The sequence below is a fragment of the Colobus angolensis genome, unplaced genomic scaffold (assembly GCF_000951035.1).
Source record: "Colobus angolensis palliatus isolate OR3802 unplaced genomic scaffold, Cang.pa_1.0 Scaffold145, whole genome shotgun sequence".
Taxonomy (NCBI): domain Eukaryota; kingdom Metazoa; phylum Chordata; class Mammalia; order Primates; family Cercopithecidae; genus Colobus; species Colobus angolensis.
The window spans coordinates 2,022,596-2,042,831 of record NW_012114544.1 but is presented as its reverse complement, the minus strand read 5'-3'; the positions used below and the strand labels follow the sequence as shown (position 1 = coordinate 2,042,831).

Here is a 20,236-nt window from a genome sequence, read left to right as displayed (position 1 = left end):
TTTGAGACCGAGTCTCAATCTGTCACTCAGGCTGGATTGCAGTGGCACGATCTCGGCTCACTGCAAGCTCCGCCTCCCGGGTTCACGCCATTCCCCTGCCTCAGCCTCCCGAGTAGCTGGGACTACAGGCAGCTGCCACCACGCCCAGCTAATTTTTTGTATTTTTTTAGTAGAGATGGGGTTTCACAGTGTTAGCCAGGATGGTCTCGATCTCCTGACCTTGTGATCCGCCCGCCTTGGCCTCCCAAAGTGCTGAAATTACAGGCGTGAGCCACCGCACCCGGCCTAATTTTTAATTTTAAAGTTTAATGTATATATATTTAAAATCACATGAGTCTATTAATTTAGAAATACTGCTCTTTCTAGTCTCTAATAAACCACTATTCTTTTAAAAATAAAAACTAGATGAGTAGTAAGCATGAAATCAGAACAGGAATTATCTACATTTCGTTATTTTAAGTAGTATCTTATTTCTTTGGTTCAATTTGGAATATGGCATAAAAGTAACATCTGAAGTAATGCTGAAAGGATAGCTGGTTTTGTTACACATACACACACAGATATATACATATACATACACACATATTTCTATAAATGGAATAAAATATCATGAAAGCCTAGAGCAGTTTATTGGCAAGTATGCATAATTTAAAATGAGTGCCTGGTTGGGCCAAGTGGCTCAAGCCTGTAATCCCAGCATTTTGGGAAGCTGAGGCAGGTGAATCACTTGAGGTTAGGAGTTTGACAGCAGCCCGGACCACATGGTGAAACCCCATCTCTACTAAAAATACAAAAATTAGCCAGGCGGGCGGACGTAGTGGCATGTGCCTATAATCCTAGCTACTAGGGAGGCTGAGGCATGAGAATCCCTTGAACCTGGGAGGCAGAGGTTGCAGTGAGCCAAGATCACGCCACTGCACTCCAGCCTAGGCAACAGAGTGAGACCCCACCTCAAAAAATTTAAATAAATAAATAAATACATAAAATGAGTGTTTTATCCCTAAATATTTGAGGAACCTAAACCCAATTATGTGAAAAATATTTTTACCTCTGATGCTGAGAAATGAAAATCGTATAGAAGACATATAAACTATCCTCGAAGGAATATTAATATTTTACCAGAAGATAAATATTAAATTTTCCTGAACTTTTATTACAATTCAATCTTGGGTAATATTTGAATACTAAATTATGCCATGTTACCATAAAATTATTTAAAGTTGCTCAAATGGACATTTTCTTTTTGTTTTGTTTTGTTTGTTTTGAGACAGAATTTTCGCTCTGTCTGTCACCCAGGCTGGAGTGCAATGGCACGATCTCAGCTCACTGCAATCTTCGCCTTCCGGGTTCAAGCAATTCTCCTGTCTCAGCCTCCCGAGTAGTTTGGATTACAGGCACCAGCCATCATGCCTGGCTAATTTTTGTAGAGACAGGATTTCACCATGTTGGCCAAACTGGTCTCAAACTCCTGACCTCAAGGTGATCTGCCCACCTCGGCCTCCCAAAGCGCTGGGATTATACGCCTCCCAGAGCCACCACATCTGGCCTGAATGCTATGTTTTAAAATATTATAGTTCATTTGGAATTTTGACGTAAGTACATTTCCAATATAGGCTGTCCAGAAGATACATCACAATTTCATGAACTATTTTGCATTACATAGGGAAATCCATATTTTGTGATCTATAAATCCCGTCACCACAGATCTTTAGCAGTCTTAAAACTGTTCTTTTAAGGGAAAAGAATGCTTGCAGTTTCCTTATTTCATTTACCTGATATATTTTTCTCTACCTCAATAAAAACAGAAAGTGTGAAAAAGAGACAGAATCACAAGTAATGAACCAAATGATAATAGGACAAATAGGCTTCTCCCTGTGGATTAATCTATACTTGGCATAGCCTTAAACTTTTCCAACTTATTTGACAATATGACCAAAAGTTTAAAATCTGCACAAATCTTATAAATACAGAAATTCCATGTTAAGCAACTTATGGCATAAAAATAATCAGAGAAGCAGGTAAGGAGATGTACATAAGGATGTTCATTGTGATGTTGTTTATAAGAGTGAAAAACAATGCAACTTAAATGTGCACCATAAGGAATTAGTAAATTATGGTAGAGCCACATTATGGAATACCAAACAGCCATTAATGATAATCAACTGCATATTCATTGATTAATTAGGTAAAAAAAAGAGTAAGTACAGTTGTATGTGAACACATAGGAGAAAGATTAGAATATACATAAAATAGTGGTTATCACTCATTGGTGGAATTACCAATAATTTTTTTTTTCTTTTTTCTTATTTGCATTTTCTAATGCAATGAGATAAATTGCTGCACAAAAATGACAGGGGGAAAGAAAGGAAAAGTAGACATCAATGTGCATCACCTGGGAATTTATAGTCTTTCATCAAAATAAGTTATGCTTTAAATCTGACTAGAAATTGTTGAAAAAAATATTAATTATGTTGTAAAAATATGACACTGCAGAGACAGGAAGTCAACTTGTTTCCCCATTCCTGTCACTAACTGGAAAGAACCCTTCCTCAATTTCCAACAGATGTTGAGGAGTACTTCTGAGTCTGAGTAAAATCACATAATTTTCCTCCTTTCTTTATGCTTTATAGCTTGTATAACTGTCCAGATAAGGTGGAGAATCTAAGAGAAAGGGACACATAGTTCCAGGGATTGAAGTGATGATATGTAAAAACTGAAAGTTTCTTTTCCTTCTATATCCTTTTGCCTACAGGCTAAAGAGCTACACATTCACTTATGTTTTAAAAAACATTTTTTTTTTTTTTTTTGACACAGGACCGGTCATGCTCTGTCACCCACGCTGGAGTGCAGTGGTACAATTATAGCTCACTCTAACCTCGATCAGGCAATCTTCAGCCTTAGCCTCCTGAGTAGGTAAGACTAGAGGCACATGCCATCATGGCCAGAAAATTTATTTTCTATTTTTTTTTGTAGAGACAGTGTCTTTCTATGTTGCCCAGGTTGACTTAATGCTTTTAATAAAGCATCAATAAGACAAAGCATATCTAAAACAGTTAAGGCTGGGTGCAGTGGCTCAAGTCTGTAATCTCAGCACTCTGGGGAGCAAAGGCAGGAGGATCACTTGAGCCCAGGAATTTGAGATCAGTCTGGACAATGTAGTGAGACCCCTATCTCTACAAAAAAAACTAAAAAAAAATTAGCCAGGTCTAATGACATCAGTCTACAGTCCCAGCTACTCAGGAGGTTGAGGTGAGAGGATCACTTGAGCCGGGCAGGTTGAGGGTGCAGTGAGCCTAGATAGCACCACTGCATCCTAGCCTGACTGACAAAGCAAGACTCTGTCAAACAAATAAATAAATACATAAACTAGCTACACGTTTATGTTTTTTATATTCCCTGCAGGCTATTTTCATTCTTTTTTTTTTTTTTTTAAGATGGTGTTTCACTCTTGTCACCTAGCCTGGAGTCCAATAGCGTGATCTCAGCTCACTGCAACCTCGGCCTCTCAGGTTCAAGTGATTCTCCTGCCTCAGCATCCCGAGTAGCTGGGATTACAGATGTCTGCCACCATGCCTGGCTAAATTTTTTTGTATTTTTAGTAGAGATGGGGTTTCACTATGTTGGCCAGGCTGGTCTTGAACTCCTGTTGTCAGGTGATCCGCCCGCCTTGGCCTCCCAAAGTGCTGAGATTACAGGTGTGAGCCACCGTGCACGGCCTCATTCCGTATTTATCACTTTCAACAACCCTACGAGATTAAGTGTTATTAGTCCTACTTTATAAAGCCTGGTTCAGAGATTAAGTAATCGACATTAGGTCCATAAGTAGTAGACTCAGGGTTCGATCCCAGATCTGTTTAATTCCAAAGTTCTAGCTCTTTCCACTACATGACATTGTTGCCTGTCATTCAGAGGCTATCAACAGAAAAAAATATAAATTTAAAATAATGCCAGCCGGGCACGGTGGCTCAAGCCTGTAATCCCAGCACTTTGGGAGGCCGAGATGGGCGGATCACGAGGTCAGGAGATCGAGACCATCCTGGCGAACATGGTGAAACCCTGTCTCTACTAAAAAAAAATACAAAAAACTAGCCGGGCGAGGTGGCGGGCGCCTGTAGTCCCAGCTACTTGGGAGGCTGAGGCAGGAGAATGGTGTAAACCCGGGAGGTGGAGCTTGCAGTGAGCTGAGATCCGGCCACTGCACTCCAGCCTGGGCGACAGAGCCAGACTCCGTCTCAAAAAAAAAAAAAGAATAACCTCTGTACTCTAACAAAGATCCAAAAAGCCAGTTTTCAACTATTGTATAATTAACCACTTAGGAACCTCAGCTATTTCAGAATATCTATTTACATTCTCAAACTGACATGCTAATTACATACCAATCCTGAGGCGCTTTACTTAGCTGAACTATGTAGTCTGTCTAGTCTAAGTTACCACATGTTTTTTAGTTTCTTCACTTAAAAGTACTTCTTCTTCCTATCATAAAATCAACACATGTACATGGTATTTTTTTTTTTTTTTTTTTGACAGAGTCTTACTCTGTGGCCCAGGCTGGAGTGCAGTGGTACAATCTTGGCTCACTGCAACCTCCGTCTCCTGGGTTCAATCAATTCTCCTGCCTCAGCCTCCCAGGTAGCTGGGATTACAGGTGTCTGCCACCACATCTGGCTAATTTTTTGTATTTTTAGTAGAGATGGGGTTTCGCCATGTTGGCCAGGCTGGTCTAGAACTCCTGAACTCAAGTGATCCAACTGCCTTGTCTTCCCAAAGTGCTGGGACTACAGGCATAAGCCACCATGCCTGACCTAAAACTAAAAATTTAAAAGCCAAAAATCTCTCCACTCAGAGATAAGCAGAGTTTGTATATTCATATATATCCTTTGGAAACTTCTGTGTGATTATGTGTGCGTACTTGTATATTTACAAAAATGGAACTAAAAAATCCTTTGTATTATCTTCTTAAACTTTCACATATTGTGACCATATTTCCATGTCACTAATGGTATCCACAGTATGGATAAATAATCACCTACTGTTGAACATTTAGGAATTATCTATTTTTTACAACTATAAACAATGCTTCAATGAATATCCTTGTACATATACTCCTTATGTTCTTCGAAGAATTAAAATATCTTCTAATTCAGCCTTTTCAATAATTTAGGCCTGCCTTGTTACTCCTAATTTCAAATAACATAGTGTTGACATTATAATTTTAATGAACATAAATAACATATTAATTCATCTTTTTGAACAAAAAATTCTTACCTTGCAATAACAGATTCAATTGGCATGATATCAGGCACATAGTGAGCCATAGGGGAAACAAAGTGTCCATCTAAGATCTTACAATCTGATTGCTCTTCAATCTAAAAGAAAATAAAAACCAAGATGTATGCAAGAAAACTAAGGTATCTTGGACTATCATGGATGTTCTTCTAATAAAAAGTTCTATTCAATTAAAATCATGTTTTCAGCACCTACCATGTGAACTTTTTGTGCCACTGTACTTTATCATTAATTATTCTGTGTGCATAATCATTGAGTGTATTATAGGGTACATGTGATGTTTGGATACCGGCATACAAGTTGTAATGATCAAATCAGGGCAATTGGGGTATCCATCACCTGAAGCACCTATCATTTCCTTGTGTTAGGAACATTCCAATTTCACTCTTATTTCAAAATATACAATAAATTACTGTTAATTATAGTGACTCTATTATGCTATCAAATACTAGATCTTATTGATTCTAACTGTACATTTGCACCCATTAATCATCTCCATTCTATCTTCCCCTCCCTGCTACTTTTCTTAACCTCTGATAATCATCAATCTACTCTTCATCTCCATGAGTTCAGTTTTTAAAAATATTTAGCTCCCACATATGAGTGAAAACACATGAAATTTGTCCTTCTGTGACTGGCTTAATTTACTTAACACAATGTCCTTCAGTTCCATCCATGCTGTTGCAAAGGACAAGATTTCATTCTTGCTTATGATTGAATAATATTTCACTGCATATTTGTACATTTTCTTTATCCATCCATCTGCTGGTGAACACTTAGGTTGATTCTGCATCTTGGCTACTATGAACAGTGCTACAATAAACATGGGAGTGCTCATATCTCTTTGATACAGTGATTTCCTTTCTTTTTCACACATACCCAGTGGGGGGATTGCTGGGTCATACGGTAGTTCCAGTTTTAGCTTTTGAGGAAGTTCCATACTGTTCTCCACAGTGGTCGTACTAACTTACATTCCCACCAACAGTGAACGAGGTTTCCTCTTCCTCTTTCTCTACATCCTCACCAGCTTTTATTATTGCCTGTCTTTCGAATAAAAGCCATTTTAACTAGGGTAAATGATATATCACTGTAATTTTGATGTGCATTTCTCTGATGATTATGATGCTGAGCAATTTTTCATATACGTGGTTGGCCATGTGTATGTCTTCTTTTGAAAAATGTGAAATGTCGGCCAGGCGCGGTGGCTCACGCCTGTAATCCCAGCACTTTGGGAGGCCAAGGCAGGCAGATCATTTGAGGTCAGGAGTTCGAGACCAGCCTTACCAACATGGTGAAACCCTGTCTCTACTAACATACAAAAAATTAGCCTGACGTGATGGCGCGCGCCTATAGTTCCAGCTACTCAGGAGGCTGAGGCAGGAGAATCACTTGAACCTGGGAGGCAGAGGTTGCAGTGAGCCGACACTGAGCCACTGCGCTCCAGCCTGGCAACACAGCAAGACTCTGTCTCAAAAAAACAAAAGAAAAATGTAAAATGTCTATTCAGATCTTTTACCCATTTTCAAATCAGATTATGATTTTTCCCTATTAATTTATTTGAGCTCCTTATATTCTGGTTCTTAATTCCCTGTCAGATGAGTAGTTTGTAAACATTTTCTCTGATTCTGTGGACCACTGTGGTTTTTAAAGACATGGTTCCTGCCTATACACATTTCTTTTCCTTCCATATCCTTTACTATAATCTAGTTGAGAAAATAAACTATAAATAAACCACATTCATACACTGACATGCAATAACTCAAAATAAACTACTCGTTAAGAGAATTCAACAACATTCAATAGTATAAAAATAATTGTTTACAAATTTCAAAAATAGGTTACCATAATCAAATAAGGGTTGACATCAAATATGTTACAATGCTTCAGTGTCAGGCAATCTGACGTAGAGTCATGTCAACATAGTAAATGAGAAAAAAACATAATTTCTATATATATAAAAAAAGCATTTGCTAACATTCAATACCTAAACTTATTCTCCCCTCCAATAAGTATTTATTTTCTTTTTGTAGAGACAGGATCTCACTATGTTGCTCAGGCTAGTCTGGAACGCCCGGCCTCAAGCCTCCCAAAGTGTTGGGTATTAAGGCATGAGCCATTGTGTCTGGCCTAATTATTTCTTAAAAATTTCAGGTCAATAGTAAAAAAATTAAAGTAGCATTGAATTACCACATATTTTCATTCAAATCAGAAACAAAAACGTATCTGTGGATGATGTATATATCTAACTTTTAAAAAAATTAATTAACTAATTAGTTAATTTTTGGGGAAACGGGGTCTCACTCTGTCACCCAGGCTGGAGTGCAGTGCTGCCATCCTGGCTCACTGTATGCTTCACCTCCCAGGGTTCAAGCAATTCTCCCACCTCAGCCTCCACAGTAGCTGGGACTACAGGCATACCACCACACCCAGCTAATTTTTACATTTTTTTGGTAAAGACAGGGTTTTGCCATGTTGCCCAGGATGGTCTTAAACTCCTGGACTCAAGCAATCTGCCCGACTTGGCCTCCCAAAGTGCTACGATTACAAGCTAGTTTTGTTTTGTTTTGTTTTGAAACAGTCTTACTTTGTTGTCCAGGCTGGAGTGTGCTGGTGCAATCTCAGCTCACTGCAACCTCCGCCCCCCCGGGTTCAAGCGATTCTCCTGCCTCAGCCTCTTGAGTAGTTGGGATTACAGGCGCACATCACCATGCCCGGCTAATGTTTTTTATTTTTAGTAGAGACGGGGTTTCACCATATTAAAAACCACCAGGCTGGTCTCAAACTCCTGAGCTCACATGATCCACCCATCTCGGACTCCCAAAGTGCTAGGATTACAAGTGTGAGCCACTGCACCCGGGACAAGCTAGTTTTTTAAAAAACAAATTCTAGGTCAGGTGCAGTGACTCACACATGTAATCCCAGTACTCTAGGAGGCTGAGGTGGGCAGATCTCTCGAGCCCAGGAATTCAAGATCAGCCTGAGCAACATGGCAAAAACTCTTTCTCTACAGAAAATACAAAAATTAGCTGAACGTGGTGGCATGTGGTTGTGGTCCCAGCTACGTACGTGACTGAGGTGGGAGGACCACTGGAGTCCAGGAGATCACGGCTGCAGTGAGCCATGACTGCACCACTGCAGTGCAGCTGGGTGACAGAGTGAGACCTTGTCTCAAAACAAAACAACATTTTGTTTTGTTTACACACACACATACAATTTTTTTTTGTAATCAGCTGGATAAATGTCATCTATTAAATGACCCACATATTTTTGCAACTGACTTAAAACACTACTATTACTATGTACTAAACATTCATATATTTCTGCCAGTTATTTTCAATCCTTCATTAGGTCTTATTTGCCTATCTTTTATTTCTGCACCCATATCATGCTGTGTTGATAACTGCAGCATTTTAATACTCATTGTTATATGACTGAACTAGTCTTTGTTTACAACTCTTCCTTTCCAGAGTATTCTCGATCTGATTTTACTCTCAGCATTTTCTCAAAATAATTTTAGGATGCTTTTATGAATGTAGGTTCCATGTTCAATACTTTAATTGAAATTGCATTACATTTTAAAAAATGCTTAAGGAGACATAATATCTCTATAAAACTGAAATTTTTTTTTTTTTTTTTTTTTGAGATGGAGTCTCGTTTTGTCGCCCAGGCTGGAGTGCAGTGGCTGGATCTCAGCTCACTGCAAGCTCTGCCTCCCAGGTTCACTCCATTCTCCTGCCTCAGCCTCCCGAGTAGCTGGGACTACAGGCGCCCACCTCCTCGTCCGGCTAGTCGTTTGTATTTTTTAGTAGAGATGGGGTTTCACCGTGTTAGCCAGGATGGTCTCGATCTCCTGACCTCATGATCCACCCGTCTCGGCCTCCCAAAGTGCTGGGATTACAGGCTTGAGCCACCGCTTCCGGCTAAAACTGAATTTTTAATCCAAAAAACTTTCCAATTTAGTTTTTTATGCCTATTGGTATAGTTTTAAAGTGTTCTTCTTATGTATTCATTTTTATTTATTTATTTTTATTTTTTGAGTCTTGCTCTGTCACCCAGGCTGGAGTGCAGTGAGTGCTATCTCAGCTCACTGCAACCTCTGCCTCCCAGATTCAAGCAATTCTCCTGCTTCAGCCTCCTGAGTAGCTGGGACTACAGGCATGTACCAGCATGCCTGGCTAATTTTTTTGTATTTTTAGTAGAGACGGGGTTTTGTCATGTTGGCCAGACTGGTCTCGAACTTCTGACTTCAAGTGATCCATGCTCCTCGGCCTCCCCGAGTGCTGGGATTACAGGCATAAGCCACCGCACTCAACCCTTTTATGTATTTTACGAGAATAAGTTATTTGATAAAGCAGCAGCACAAACTAATACATTATTAATTTTTTTTTTAGACAGGGTCTCACTTTGTTGCCCAGACTTGAGTACAGAGGCATGATCTCAGCTCACTGCAACCTCGGCCTCCTAGGCTCAAGCAACTCTGCTGCCTCCACCTCCCAAGTAGCTGGGATTACAGGCATGCACCGCCATGCCCAGCTAATTTTTGTATTTTTAGTCGAGACGGGGTTTCACCATGTTGGTCAGCCTGGTCTTGAACTCCTGACCTCAAATGATCCACCACCTCAGCCTCCCGAAGTGCTGAGATTACAGGCGTGAGCCACCGCACCCAGCCCATTATTAATGATTAATAAAGGAAGCAGAACAAACTAATGTTAAAGGGAAAAATAATGCAACAAATTAGCGTTCTGATAGCTGGCAACTTGGTAAGAAAAGACAATTTCAGAATTACACATATTATACATAACATGGATTTTAAAATTAAGCAAGATACAACCCAACAATAAAAAGATGGAGAACTCAACGTAAAAAGGAGCAAAGGTTTGAAAAGACAGTTCTCCAAAGAAGGTATACAAATGGCCAATTCACACTTGAAAAGATGTTCAGCCTCACAGCCATTAGGGCGTAGTCGAAACTACAAGGAAATACTTTTATACCCACTATGATGACTTGGACAAGTACAAAGTTGGTGCGTATGGCAAAATCAGAATGTTTATTCACTGCTGGTGGGAATATAAAATAGTATAGTCACTTTGGAAAACAGTTTGATAGTTATCAAACTTATGATAACTTAGAGTTATCATCATATGACCCAATAATTAAACTCTTCAGTATACACAAGAGAACTAAAAACATACGTTCACACAAAAACTCATACTTGAGTATTCATAGCAGCACTGTTTATAATAGCCAAAAAGTGAAAACAACCCAAATGTCCATCAATTGATGAATTGATAAGCAAACTGTGATATACAATACAATAGAATATTATTTAGCTATACAAAAGGATGAAGTTTTCCTTGAATGGTCTGATGCTGTAAAAAAAAAAAAAAACCAAAAAGAAGTACTGACACATGCTACAACATGGATGAGCCTTGAAAATATTATGCTAAGTGAAGCCAGATAAAAAAAGCTACATATTGCATGATTCCATTTATAAGAAATGTCCACAGTAGGATAACCCATAGAGACAGAGGGTAGACTAGTGATTGCCAGCTGGTGGCGGAAGAGGCAAGGGAAAGTGACAGCTAATGGATACAGGGTTTCTTTCTAGGACAATGAAAATATTCTAGAATTAGTGACAATGTTGATGGCTGCACATCTTGGTAATATAATTTAAAAACCATTCAATTGTATATTGTAAAAGGGTGAATTTTATCTCAATTGCTTTTTTTTTTTTCCTTGTGACGGAGTCTCACTCTGTCGCCGGGCTGGAGTACTGTGGCACAATCTCGGCTCACTGCAACCTCCGTATCCTGGGTTCAAGCGATTCTCCTGCCTCAGCTTCCCGAGTAGCTGGAACTACAAGTGCGCGCCACCACGCCAAGCTAATTTTTTTATTTTTCTTTTAGTAGAGACGGGGTTTCACCATGTTGGCCAGTATGGTGTTGATGTCTTCACCTCACGATCCTCTTGCCTTGGCCTCCCAAAGTGCTGGGATATCCTTGTCTCAGTTTTTAAAAACTAAGGGTAGTGGATCAGTAAGAATGCATTCCAAAATCTTAACAGCAATTCACTCTTGGGAGGGAAATGGAATTAGGTAGTGGAAAGTGGCAGAGATTAAAGGAGATTTTTTTTTTAACTTGGTACATTTAAATTTTTTTTAAGTTTATAATTTTTTAATAGAAAAAATATAGAGGATAAAAATATTTGGCAAAATTTGAGGGTACAGGGAGAAATGTTATTAATTCAGAAGATACAGAAAGAACTTCTATGATGTAGAGGAGGGGTTTTCAATCTATAAAATTTTGTTCTTAGCAGTCAAACTCTTTTGAAAAGAGAAATCTAAAGATATCCAAAACATATGAGATGCAAGTACAGTTACTTTGGTTGAAGGGGAGTGACGGATGTGTGAAGCTTGCCTATTTGTATCCCCTCTCCAACAATACATCAAAGTATGCAATTATACAAACCTAGAAATATTTTACAGAAAACCAGGTGCCTCCTTTAAAAAAAAAAAGATTTCAAAAACATCCTTGTCTTCTCTAATTTTATAGCTTTTTCTTTCTACCATTCTCTCAGGAATTAACTGTATCCCATAATATTTTTCCTGGTGTTATTTAACAGTTGTTTGCTAATAATTTCTTATGTGTTGATTCTCCAACTAGATTACTCCCCTTTAATACTCACTATTCTTCTGTAATGTTGAGTAGTTTAACCCTCCTGAGCCTAAAGACAGAAAATGAGATCCAGAAATATCCAGCCTAAATACTTCTCTATATATTTAGGCAAGTAATAAACATATGCTCCCAAATATACGTGAACGTAGTTATTAACAACATCCAGTTAGTGCACAGATAGTATTATTTGTTTGTTTATTTTTGAGACGGAGTTTCACTCTTGTCGTCCAGGCTGGAGTGCAATGGCATGATCTTGGCTCACTGCAACCTCCACCTCCCGGGTTCAAGTGATTCTCCTGCCTCAGCCTCCTGAGTTGCTGGGATTATAGGCATGCGCCACCATGCCCGGCTAATTTGTATTTTTTTAAAGTAGAGACGGGGTTTCTCCACGTTGGTCAGGCTGGTCTAGAACTCCCAACCTCAGGTGATCCACCTGCCTCCGCCTCCCAAAGTGCTGGGATTACAGGCGTGAACCACTGCGCCCGGCCCACAAATAGTATTCTTTAAATATGAAATGAAAAATCCATACTGCACTCATATTTTAGTGTTTCTTGTTGTTATACTCCAATATGTAATCTATTCTTAGACATATTTATGTCAAACCACAATTCCTATAACTGTTTTTCTCTTATTTGAATACCTTATCAATGTGTACTGGATAATCACTTGAAACCAGATTCTGGCATCTCTCTCGATTTCCAATCATCTTTCTGAATTCAAAGAGTCTATTATGGGAAAGAAGACAAAAATGAAAAAATTCATCTTTTGTATCACCTACTAGGCATATTATAATTGAGACTGATTAACAGTAATTAAAAATTAGCAAATCCAGTTCATAAGCCATATTAAAATTTAATTTTGATCATTAAAGAAAGAGATTAGGCTGTTTTTTCCCAAACTGAACACTTTTTTCAGAAAAATGTGAGAAACAATACTGTTCAGAAAGTAAGTAATACATACAAGACTCAAAATTAAAGGCACCAATGCTGAAAATTCATTTTCTTTTTTTTTTTTTCCGAGACGGAGTCTTGCTTTGTCACCCAGGCTAGAGTGCAGTGGCGCAATCTCACTTCACCGCAACCTCTGCCTCCCGGGTTCAAGCAATCCTGCCTCAGCCTCCCGAGTAGCTGGGATTACAGGCATACGCCACTACACCTGGCTAATTTTTGTATTTATTTTTTTGAGACAAGAGTCTCACACTGTCGCCCTGGCTGGTGTGCAGTAGCGCGATCTCGGTTTGCTGCAACCTCCGCCACCTGGGGTCAAGCGATTCTCCAGCCTTAGCCTCTGGAGTAGCTAAGATTACAGGTGCCCGCCACCACGCCCAGCTAATTTTTTGTATTTTTAGTAGAGACGGGATTTCACTACATTAGCCAGGCTGTTCTTGAACTCCTGACATCGTGATCCGCCTGCCTCGGCCTCCCAAAGTGCTGGAATTACAGAGTGAGCCAGCGCGCCTGGCCAATTTTTTTATTTTTAGTAGAGACGGTTTTACCGTGTTGGCCAGGTCGGTCTGGAACTTCTGACTTCGTGATCCGCCCACCTCAGTCTCCCAAAGTGCTGGAATTACAGGAGTGAGCTACCAATCCTGGCTGAAAATTCATTTTCTTAAGTCCAGATTTTCCTATGAGCTACAGTGTATTCCAGTTTTAAAGTCATTACAAATTCGGGTTACCCAAGAAGACTCAATCCTTGGAAACTACATATAATTCTTATCAGCTTAATAATTACTGAAGTAAAAAATCTACCTTGTGTTTCTGAGAGCTATTTAAAAAATCTGAATTATTTTTAAAATAGTACAATTTATGATATGGGCTAAAATTTAAGAGAAATAACTAAAAAGACAAAAGTAAAAAGGAAATAATTACATTTTACATAGTTTAATGTCTAATTTGCTGGACAAATGCTCTGTATTTGAGAGTAAGGGATTTTACAACAAAGTTTTAAATGTTCATTAAAACAACAAATTCAGAACAAGTATTCAGGAAAAAAAAATTGCTTGCCTTTTGAGATCTTCTGGCCTTCCCCATCCTCTGATAAAAAGTTTTGTTAGGAGAAGTCTCCGGTATAGAATATCTAACTTGCTCACACCCATCAGTAGCAAACAAGCATCTATAAAACAAAATTAAAATGGTTTTAAAATATTTTATTTTTTTCAAGGCAGCAGGTCAATTCTCTAACCATTTCTTTGACTATCATGTAAAATTAAAGATTCAGACTAAATTCTTGAATTAATTCCTTTGGAAACAAAATACAAGATTTTGGGGAAAAAAAGAGCTGGGTTGAAAAGAGAGAAGATGTACACCCTTGAACTTCACTAAACTGTGAATTCCTCTAGGGTAGGATCTTCCCATCCTCAGTACAGTTGCTGAAATACGTACCCTCTATTTGCTGGAAAAAAATAGTAGAGGAATATGTGATAGTGTATTATCTGCCAGGCACTGCTATTTTAAGAACTACAAACACATGCACAGGTTCTCATTAAACCTACCAACAATTTTGAGGAAGGATTTATTATCCCAATTATACAGACAAGAAAACTGAAGCACAGATAATTACTCAAGGTCACACAACTAGCGGGAAACATAGCTGAGATTCAATTCCAGGCACACAGCTCAACATCTAACTACGACACTACACTCTCCTCTACTATACTACAGTGAACGAAAAATAATAATCACTGCTACTACTTTCATACCATTTATCTATCTTCTCAAATATTTCCAAAGATTTTTAAGTATCTACCTCCATCTTGTCAAACTGAATGGTAAGATTTTGATTTGTGGGTGAAACCTGACTCAGATTCAGGGTTTACTCTACTTAGATAAATGAAAAATGAAAATCTGCATTTCCTTTTTCAATTGTTTTTTCTCAGATCTTAGGAAATCTGCATTTCCATCAATGAGCTTTAAGGAGTACTTACCCATTGCTTCAAATTTTTTTGAAACCATCCCTTTTATCTTCTATTTTTACTTTTTCATTTTTTAATAACCTGCAAGACCAACTTAATATGCTCTGTTTGCCTAGGTATAGAATGTAACCCACCATCAATTGGGCTGGCATTTAAGTTTTTTTATGGTTGGACCAGCAAAACCAAGTCATTCATACTGCCTTTTATAATTCTCAGTACCAAGAAGAAACATTTACTAGCTAATGTACTTGTTAGACAAGACAACCTATAGCCAGAGTATAGGATTAAGTGTTTTTTTTTTAAAAGCACCCCTCTCTCTTTTTCCCAGTTTCCATGTGCTCTTCAATGACTCTTTGATAAATGTGTGGTTTAGACATAACAATGTTTGAAAAAATGTATTGCACACACAGTTTTGTTATTATACTATTTATGTCTACCACTACACATAAATAAACTGGTATTAATTACCAGAGTCCTGTAAATTATCATCCATCCAGTGTTAAGTGCAGTTCACCATAGATGAACCATCCCTGGGTGGGTTAGTAAGTTCCTGAACTTGTAAGACTATGTATGATTTTTTTATTCAACAAATATTTATTAACTGCTTATTATATTCCAATCATTATTTTAGGCCCTGTGCCACAAAAATGACAAAGGAATGGTCTTGTTCTCAATGATCTTAGATTTTAGTGGAGGGAAAATAATTAAAAATTTAAAAAAATCTATCTATCAAAATAAGTAAGAGTAGAAGATAATAACACTGATGAAAATGAAACAAGGCAATGTGGTAACAACTAAAGGGCTCTTCTGGTAATTTAAAAAAATCTTTGAAGAGGTACCAAAAAGGCAATACAGATGCTCCTCAACCTACAATGGGATTGCATCCCAATAAACCCATCATAAGTAAAAAAAAAATCATATGTGGAATATACATTTAATACCCTGACAAACCTATGGTCAAGTCAAAACAATCATAAGCCAAACCATCATAAGTTAGAGACTGTATGTATTTAAGCCAATAGCTACATGACAAGGAGCACTCAAGTCTTTAAATTGCAAATCTCATTAAAATCATACACCTTTTGAAATCTACCCATTACTATGTTCCAGTGAAATTCGCTGAAAATTACCTACTCAGTGGGTAAAGCACAGGTAGAGATAATTAATATAAGGGAAAGGAAAGAAAAAATAATTACGTACTGTTTTTAAATTAAAAAACGCTCACTGTAAAATTCTTAAATTCACCAATATGAAGGTATGTATAGTAAAAATGGGGAAAATAATCCCCTTCGAATCACTTTTTTTTTTTTGAGAGGGAGTCTCGCCGTTGCCCAGGCTGGAGTGCAGTGACGTGATCCCAAGCTCACTGCAACCTCCGCCCCCTGGGTTCCGGCAATTCTCCTGTCTCAGCCTCCTGAGTAGCTGGGACTACAGGCACCCATCACCATCCCCAGCTAATTTTTGTATTTTCAGTAGAGATGGGGTTTCACCATGTTGGCCAGGCTGGTCTTGAACTCCTGTGCTCAGGTGATCCGTCCACCTTGGCCTCTCAAAGTGTTGGGATTACAGACATGAGCCACTGTACCTGGCCCCCTTCCTATCACTTTTAATTTTACTTTTCAGGCATATCTAGTGCTAACAGTTTGGAGTTTACTCTTTCTGATCTTTTCCTTGTTGATGTTACTCATTTACCTACACATACTGTCTTGCTCTGTTTTGTGTTGCTATAACAGAGTAACACCAGCTGGGTAATTTATAAAGAAGAGAAATTTACTTCTTAAAATTCTGCAGGCTGGAAGTCCAAGGCAGAGGGGTAAACATTTGGTGAGGACCTTGCTGCATCATAACATGGTGGAAGTATCACATGATAAGAGAACAACAGAGAATTGAACTCACTTTTATAGTAAGCCCAGTCTCCAGATAACTAATTCACTTCCAAAATAATAACATTAATCCATCCATGAGGATAAAGCCCTCATAACCTAATCATCACTCTAGCCTGGGTGACAGAGCAAGATTCCGTCTCAAAATAAAATAAATAAAATAAAATAAAGTAAAATAAAAAAGTAAATTATCCCAACCCTATAAAATGGGCATAAATATAATACAAATACTGATTTCAAGGAAATTCTATATGCCATAAAGTAGACCTAAAATTAATATTCTATCTAAAGTAAACACTAGTTATCTAATCAGCCATGCTTTGTTTTCCTCCATAAAATTTAGAATTTGGCAGAAGCTTCTTCCCTTCCTAGGTAATAAATAAATACATAAAAGGTGGAAGCTTTTAGTGCCCATTGGCAGATGAATGGATAAGCAAAGTAAGTACATACAAACAATCACAACACACAATAGGAATATATTCAGTCATACAAAGGAAGGAACTTCTGGCACATGATACAACATGGATGAACTCAGAGGACATTACGCTAAGTGAAATAAGTCAGTCACAAAAAGACAAATATTGTATGATTCAAATTAAACAAGATACCTAGAGTAGTCAGATTCATAGAGGCAGAAAGTAGAAGGATGGTTGCCCAGTACTAGGGGGACGGGAAAAGGGGAAGGCTATTGTTTAATGGGTATAGAGTTTCAGTTTTGCAAGATGAAAACTGGAGATGGACAGTGCTGCACAACAAAATAAATGTACTTACCTTTGAACAATAGAGTTAAAATTATTAAGATGGTAAATTCGGTTAGTGTATTTACCAATTTATTAGTGTATTTATTCAAGAAAAAAAACTGAGAAAACAAAATAGAATTTGGCGTTAGTCTGAGTCTCCAAATACAATCCTGAGGGGAATTAAATTGATGCTTTCTTTTTCCTTTTGACAGCTTTGTCAGTAAGCAGAAGTAGTTCACTATTCTTTTTTTTGAGAGTTTTCGCTCTTATTGCCTAGGTTGGAGTACAATGGAGCGACCTTGGCTCACTGCAACCTCTACCTCCTGGGTTCAAGCAATTCTCCTGGCTCAGCCTCCCAAGTAGCTGAGATTATAGGCGTCTACCACCACGCCCACCTGATTTTTGTATTTTTAGTAGAGATGGGGTTTCACCGTGTTGGCCAGGCTGGTCTCAAACTGCTGACCTCAGGTGATCCACCCTCCACCCTCTTCAGCCTCCCAAAGTGCTGGGATTACAGGTGTGAGCCACTGCGTCCAGCCAGAAGTAGCTCACTATTTAACTCAGAACAGAACTTGCCAGATACCATGGCTCACACCTGTAATCCCGCACTTTGGGAGGCTGAGGTGGGTGGATCGCTTGAGCCCAGGAGTTCAAGACCAGCCTGGGCAACATGGTGACATCCCATCTCTACAATAAATACAAAAAACTAGCCATATATGATGGTGCATGCCGTAGTTCCAGCTACTTAGGAGGCTGAGGTGGGACGATTGCTTGAACTGAGTTGGCAGAGGCTACAGTGGGCCAAGATCATGCTACTGCACTCCAGGTCTGGGTGACAGAGTGAGACCACATCACACAAAAATAATAAACAGTTGGGTGCAGTGGTCCACAGTGGTGTGTGCCTGTAGTCCCAGCTACTCAGAAGGCTAAGGTGGGAGGATAGCTTGAGTCTGGGAGAGTGAGATGGCAGTAAGCTATGACAGTGCTGTTGCTCTTCAGTGTGGGTGACAGAGTAAGACTCTGTCTCAAAAAACAAAACAAAACAAAACAAAACCACAAAACTTAAGGTTAATATTCTCGTCAAAAAAGACCACTGCATAATTTAAATAGTTGGAAGCTTTTAATAACTAAGACCTTTAAAGAATAGAATTTGAAGCCGGGCGCGGTGGCTCAAGCCTGTAATCCCAGCACTTTGGGAGGCCGAGACGGGCGGATCACGAGGTCAGGAGATCGAGACCATCCTGGCTAACACGGTGAAACCCCGTCTCTACTAAAAATACAAAAACTAGCCGGGCGAGGTGGCGGGCGCCTGTAGTCCCAGCTACTCCGGAGGCTGAGGCAGGAGAATGGCGTAAAACCCGGGAGGCGGAGCTTGCAGTGAGCTGAGATCCGGCCACTGCACTCCGGTCTGGGGGACGGAGCGAGACTCTGCCTCAAAAAAAAAAAAAAAAAAGAATAGAATTTGAAGAACAAATCTCTTGCATCTGGTTTGTTTCCTCCATCTTCTTCCCTTTTCCTTGAGGATTACCTTCCAAGAACCCAGCCTACTTGGGTTTTCTGCTTCAGGATCTCATGTGGCTTCAATCAAGGTGTCAGCTGGGCTTCATTTTCATCTGTAGGCTTGAAGAGACAAGAACTCACTTCCACGCTTACTCAGGTTGAAGGCAGAATTCATTTTTTTTGTGGCTGTGGAACCATGAGCTTGAATTTTTTTTTTTGCTGTCCATCAGCCAGAGGCCAGTCTCTGCTCTTGGAGGCTATCCACAGCTCCCTGTCACATGGTTGTCTTCATAGGAAGTTCACAACATGGCAGCTATTTCTTCAAGGCCAGCAGGAAAGTAAGTGTGAGCCACACGAGCCATACTTTTGCCATATAACATAATGTCATCATGGGAATGACAGTCAATCACCTTTGCCATATGACTGGTTAGAAAGCAAATCATGGGTTCTGCCCTAACTCAAGGAAGGGAATCACACAAAAATATGAACATCAGAATTTGAGGATCTTGAGGGCCACCTTAGAAACTGTCTGCTACGCTGGAAGAAACCAATTGTACTTCTCAGTTTTGAGTAGAGTATCTGGGGTGACACCCTCAATACCTGGTGTTATTTACTTTCTTCACATTTTCCTACCAGTATGGGGGAAAAAAATCCCAAACTCCACAGACTTGAACAAACATCTGTTTATAAGCAAATTTTGAAAGTTTGTCTAAATCAACAAGGCGTGGTGGCTGACATCTGTAATCCCAGTAGTTTGTGACACCGAGGTGACAGGGTGAGAGGATCGCTTGAGTAGAGCAGTTCCAAACCAGCCTGGGTGACATGGGGAAACCCTGTCTCTATGAAAAGTACAGAACTTACCTGGGCGTGGTGGTGTGTGCCTGGGTAGTCTCACCTACTCGGGAGGCTGAGGCATGAGGACTGCTTGAGCCTAGGAGGCAGAGGATGCAGTGAGCCAGGATCACACCACCGCACTCCAGCCTGGGTGACAGAGTGAGACCCGGTCTAAGAAAAGAAAAGAAACGAGTGGGGAGAGTGGGGAGGGAAGGGGAGAGAAAAGATTGTCTAAATCATGTTTATATATTTTCTTTTTTTTGAGACGGAGTCTCGCTCTGTTGCCCAGGCTGGAGTGCAGTGGCCGGATCTCAGCTTACTGCAAGCTCCGCCTCCCGGGTTTACACCATTCTCCTGCCTCAGCCTCCCGAGTAGCTGGGACTACAGGCGCCCGCCATCTCGCCCGGC

General features: G+C 39.5%; 1 protein-coding gene across 1 annotated transcript in view; it reads right to left on the bottom strand.

Annotated features, from left to right (window-relative positions):
• The window catches only part of LOC105507204 (chromosome unknown open reading frame, human C4orf29), a 126,169-nt gene that overhangs the window by 98,083 nt on the left and 7,850 nt on the right, over window positions 1-20,236 (bottom strand). Inside the window, exons 2-4 of the mRNA XM_011935625.1 lie at window positions 13,964-14,072; window positions 12,601-12,685; window positions 5,266-5,366 (exon numbers count right to left, since the gene is read on the bottom strand). Coding sequence (XP_011791015.1) covers window positions 5,266-5,366; window positions 12,601-12,685; window positions 13,964-14,055 — 278 coding nt within the window. The 5' untranslated portion in view covers window positions 14,056-14,072. The remainder of the gene's footprint in view (window positions 1-5,265; window positions 5,367-12,600; window positions 12,686-13,963; window positions 14,073-20,236) is intronic.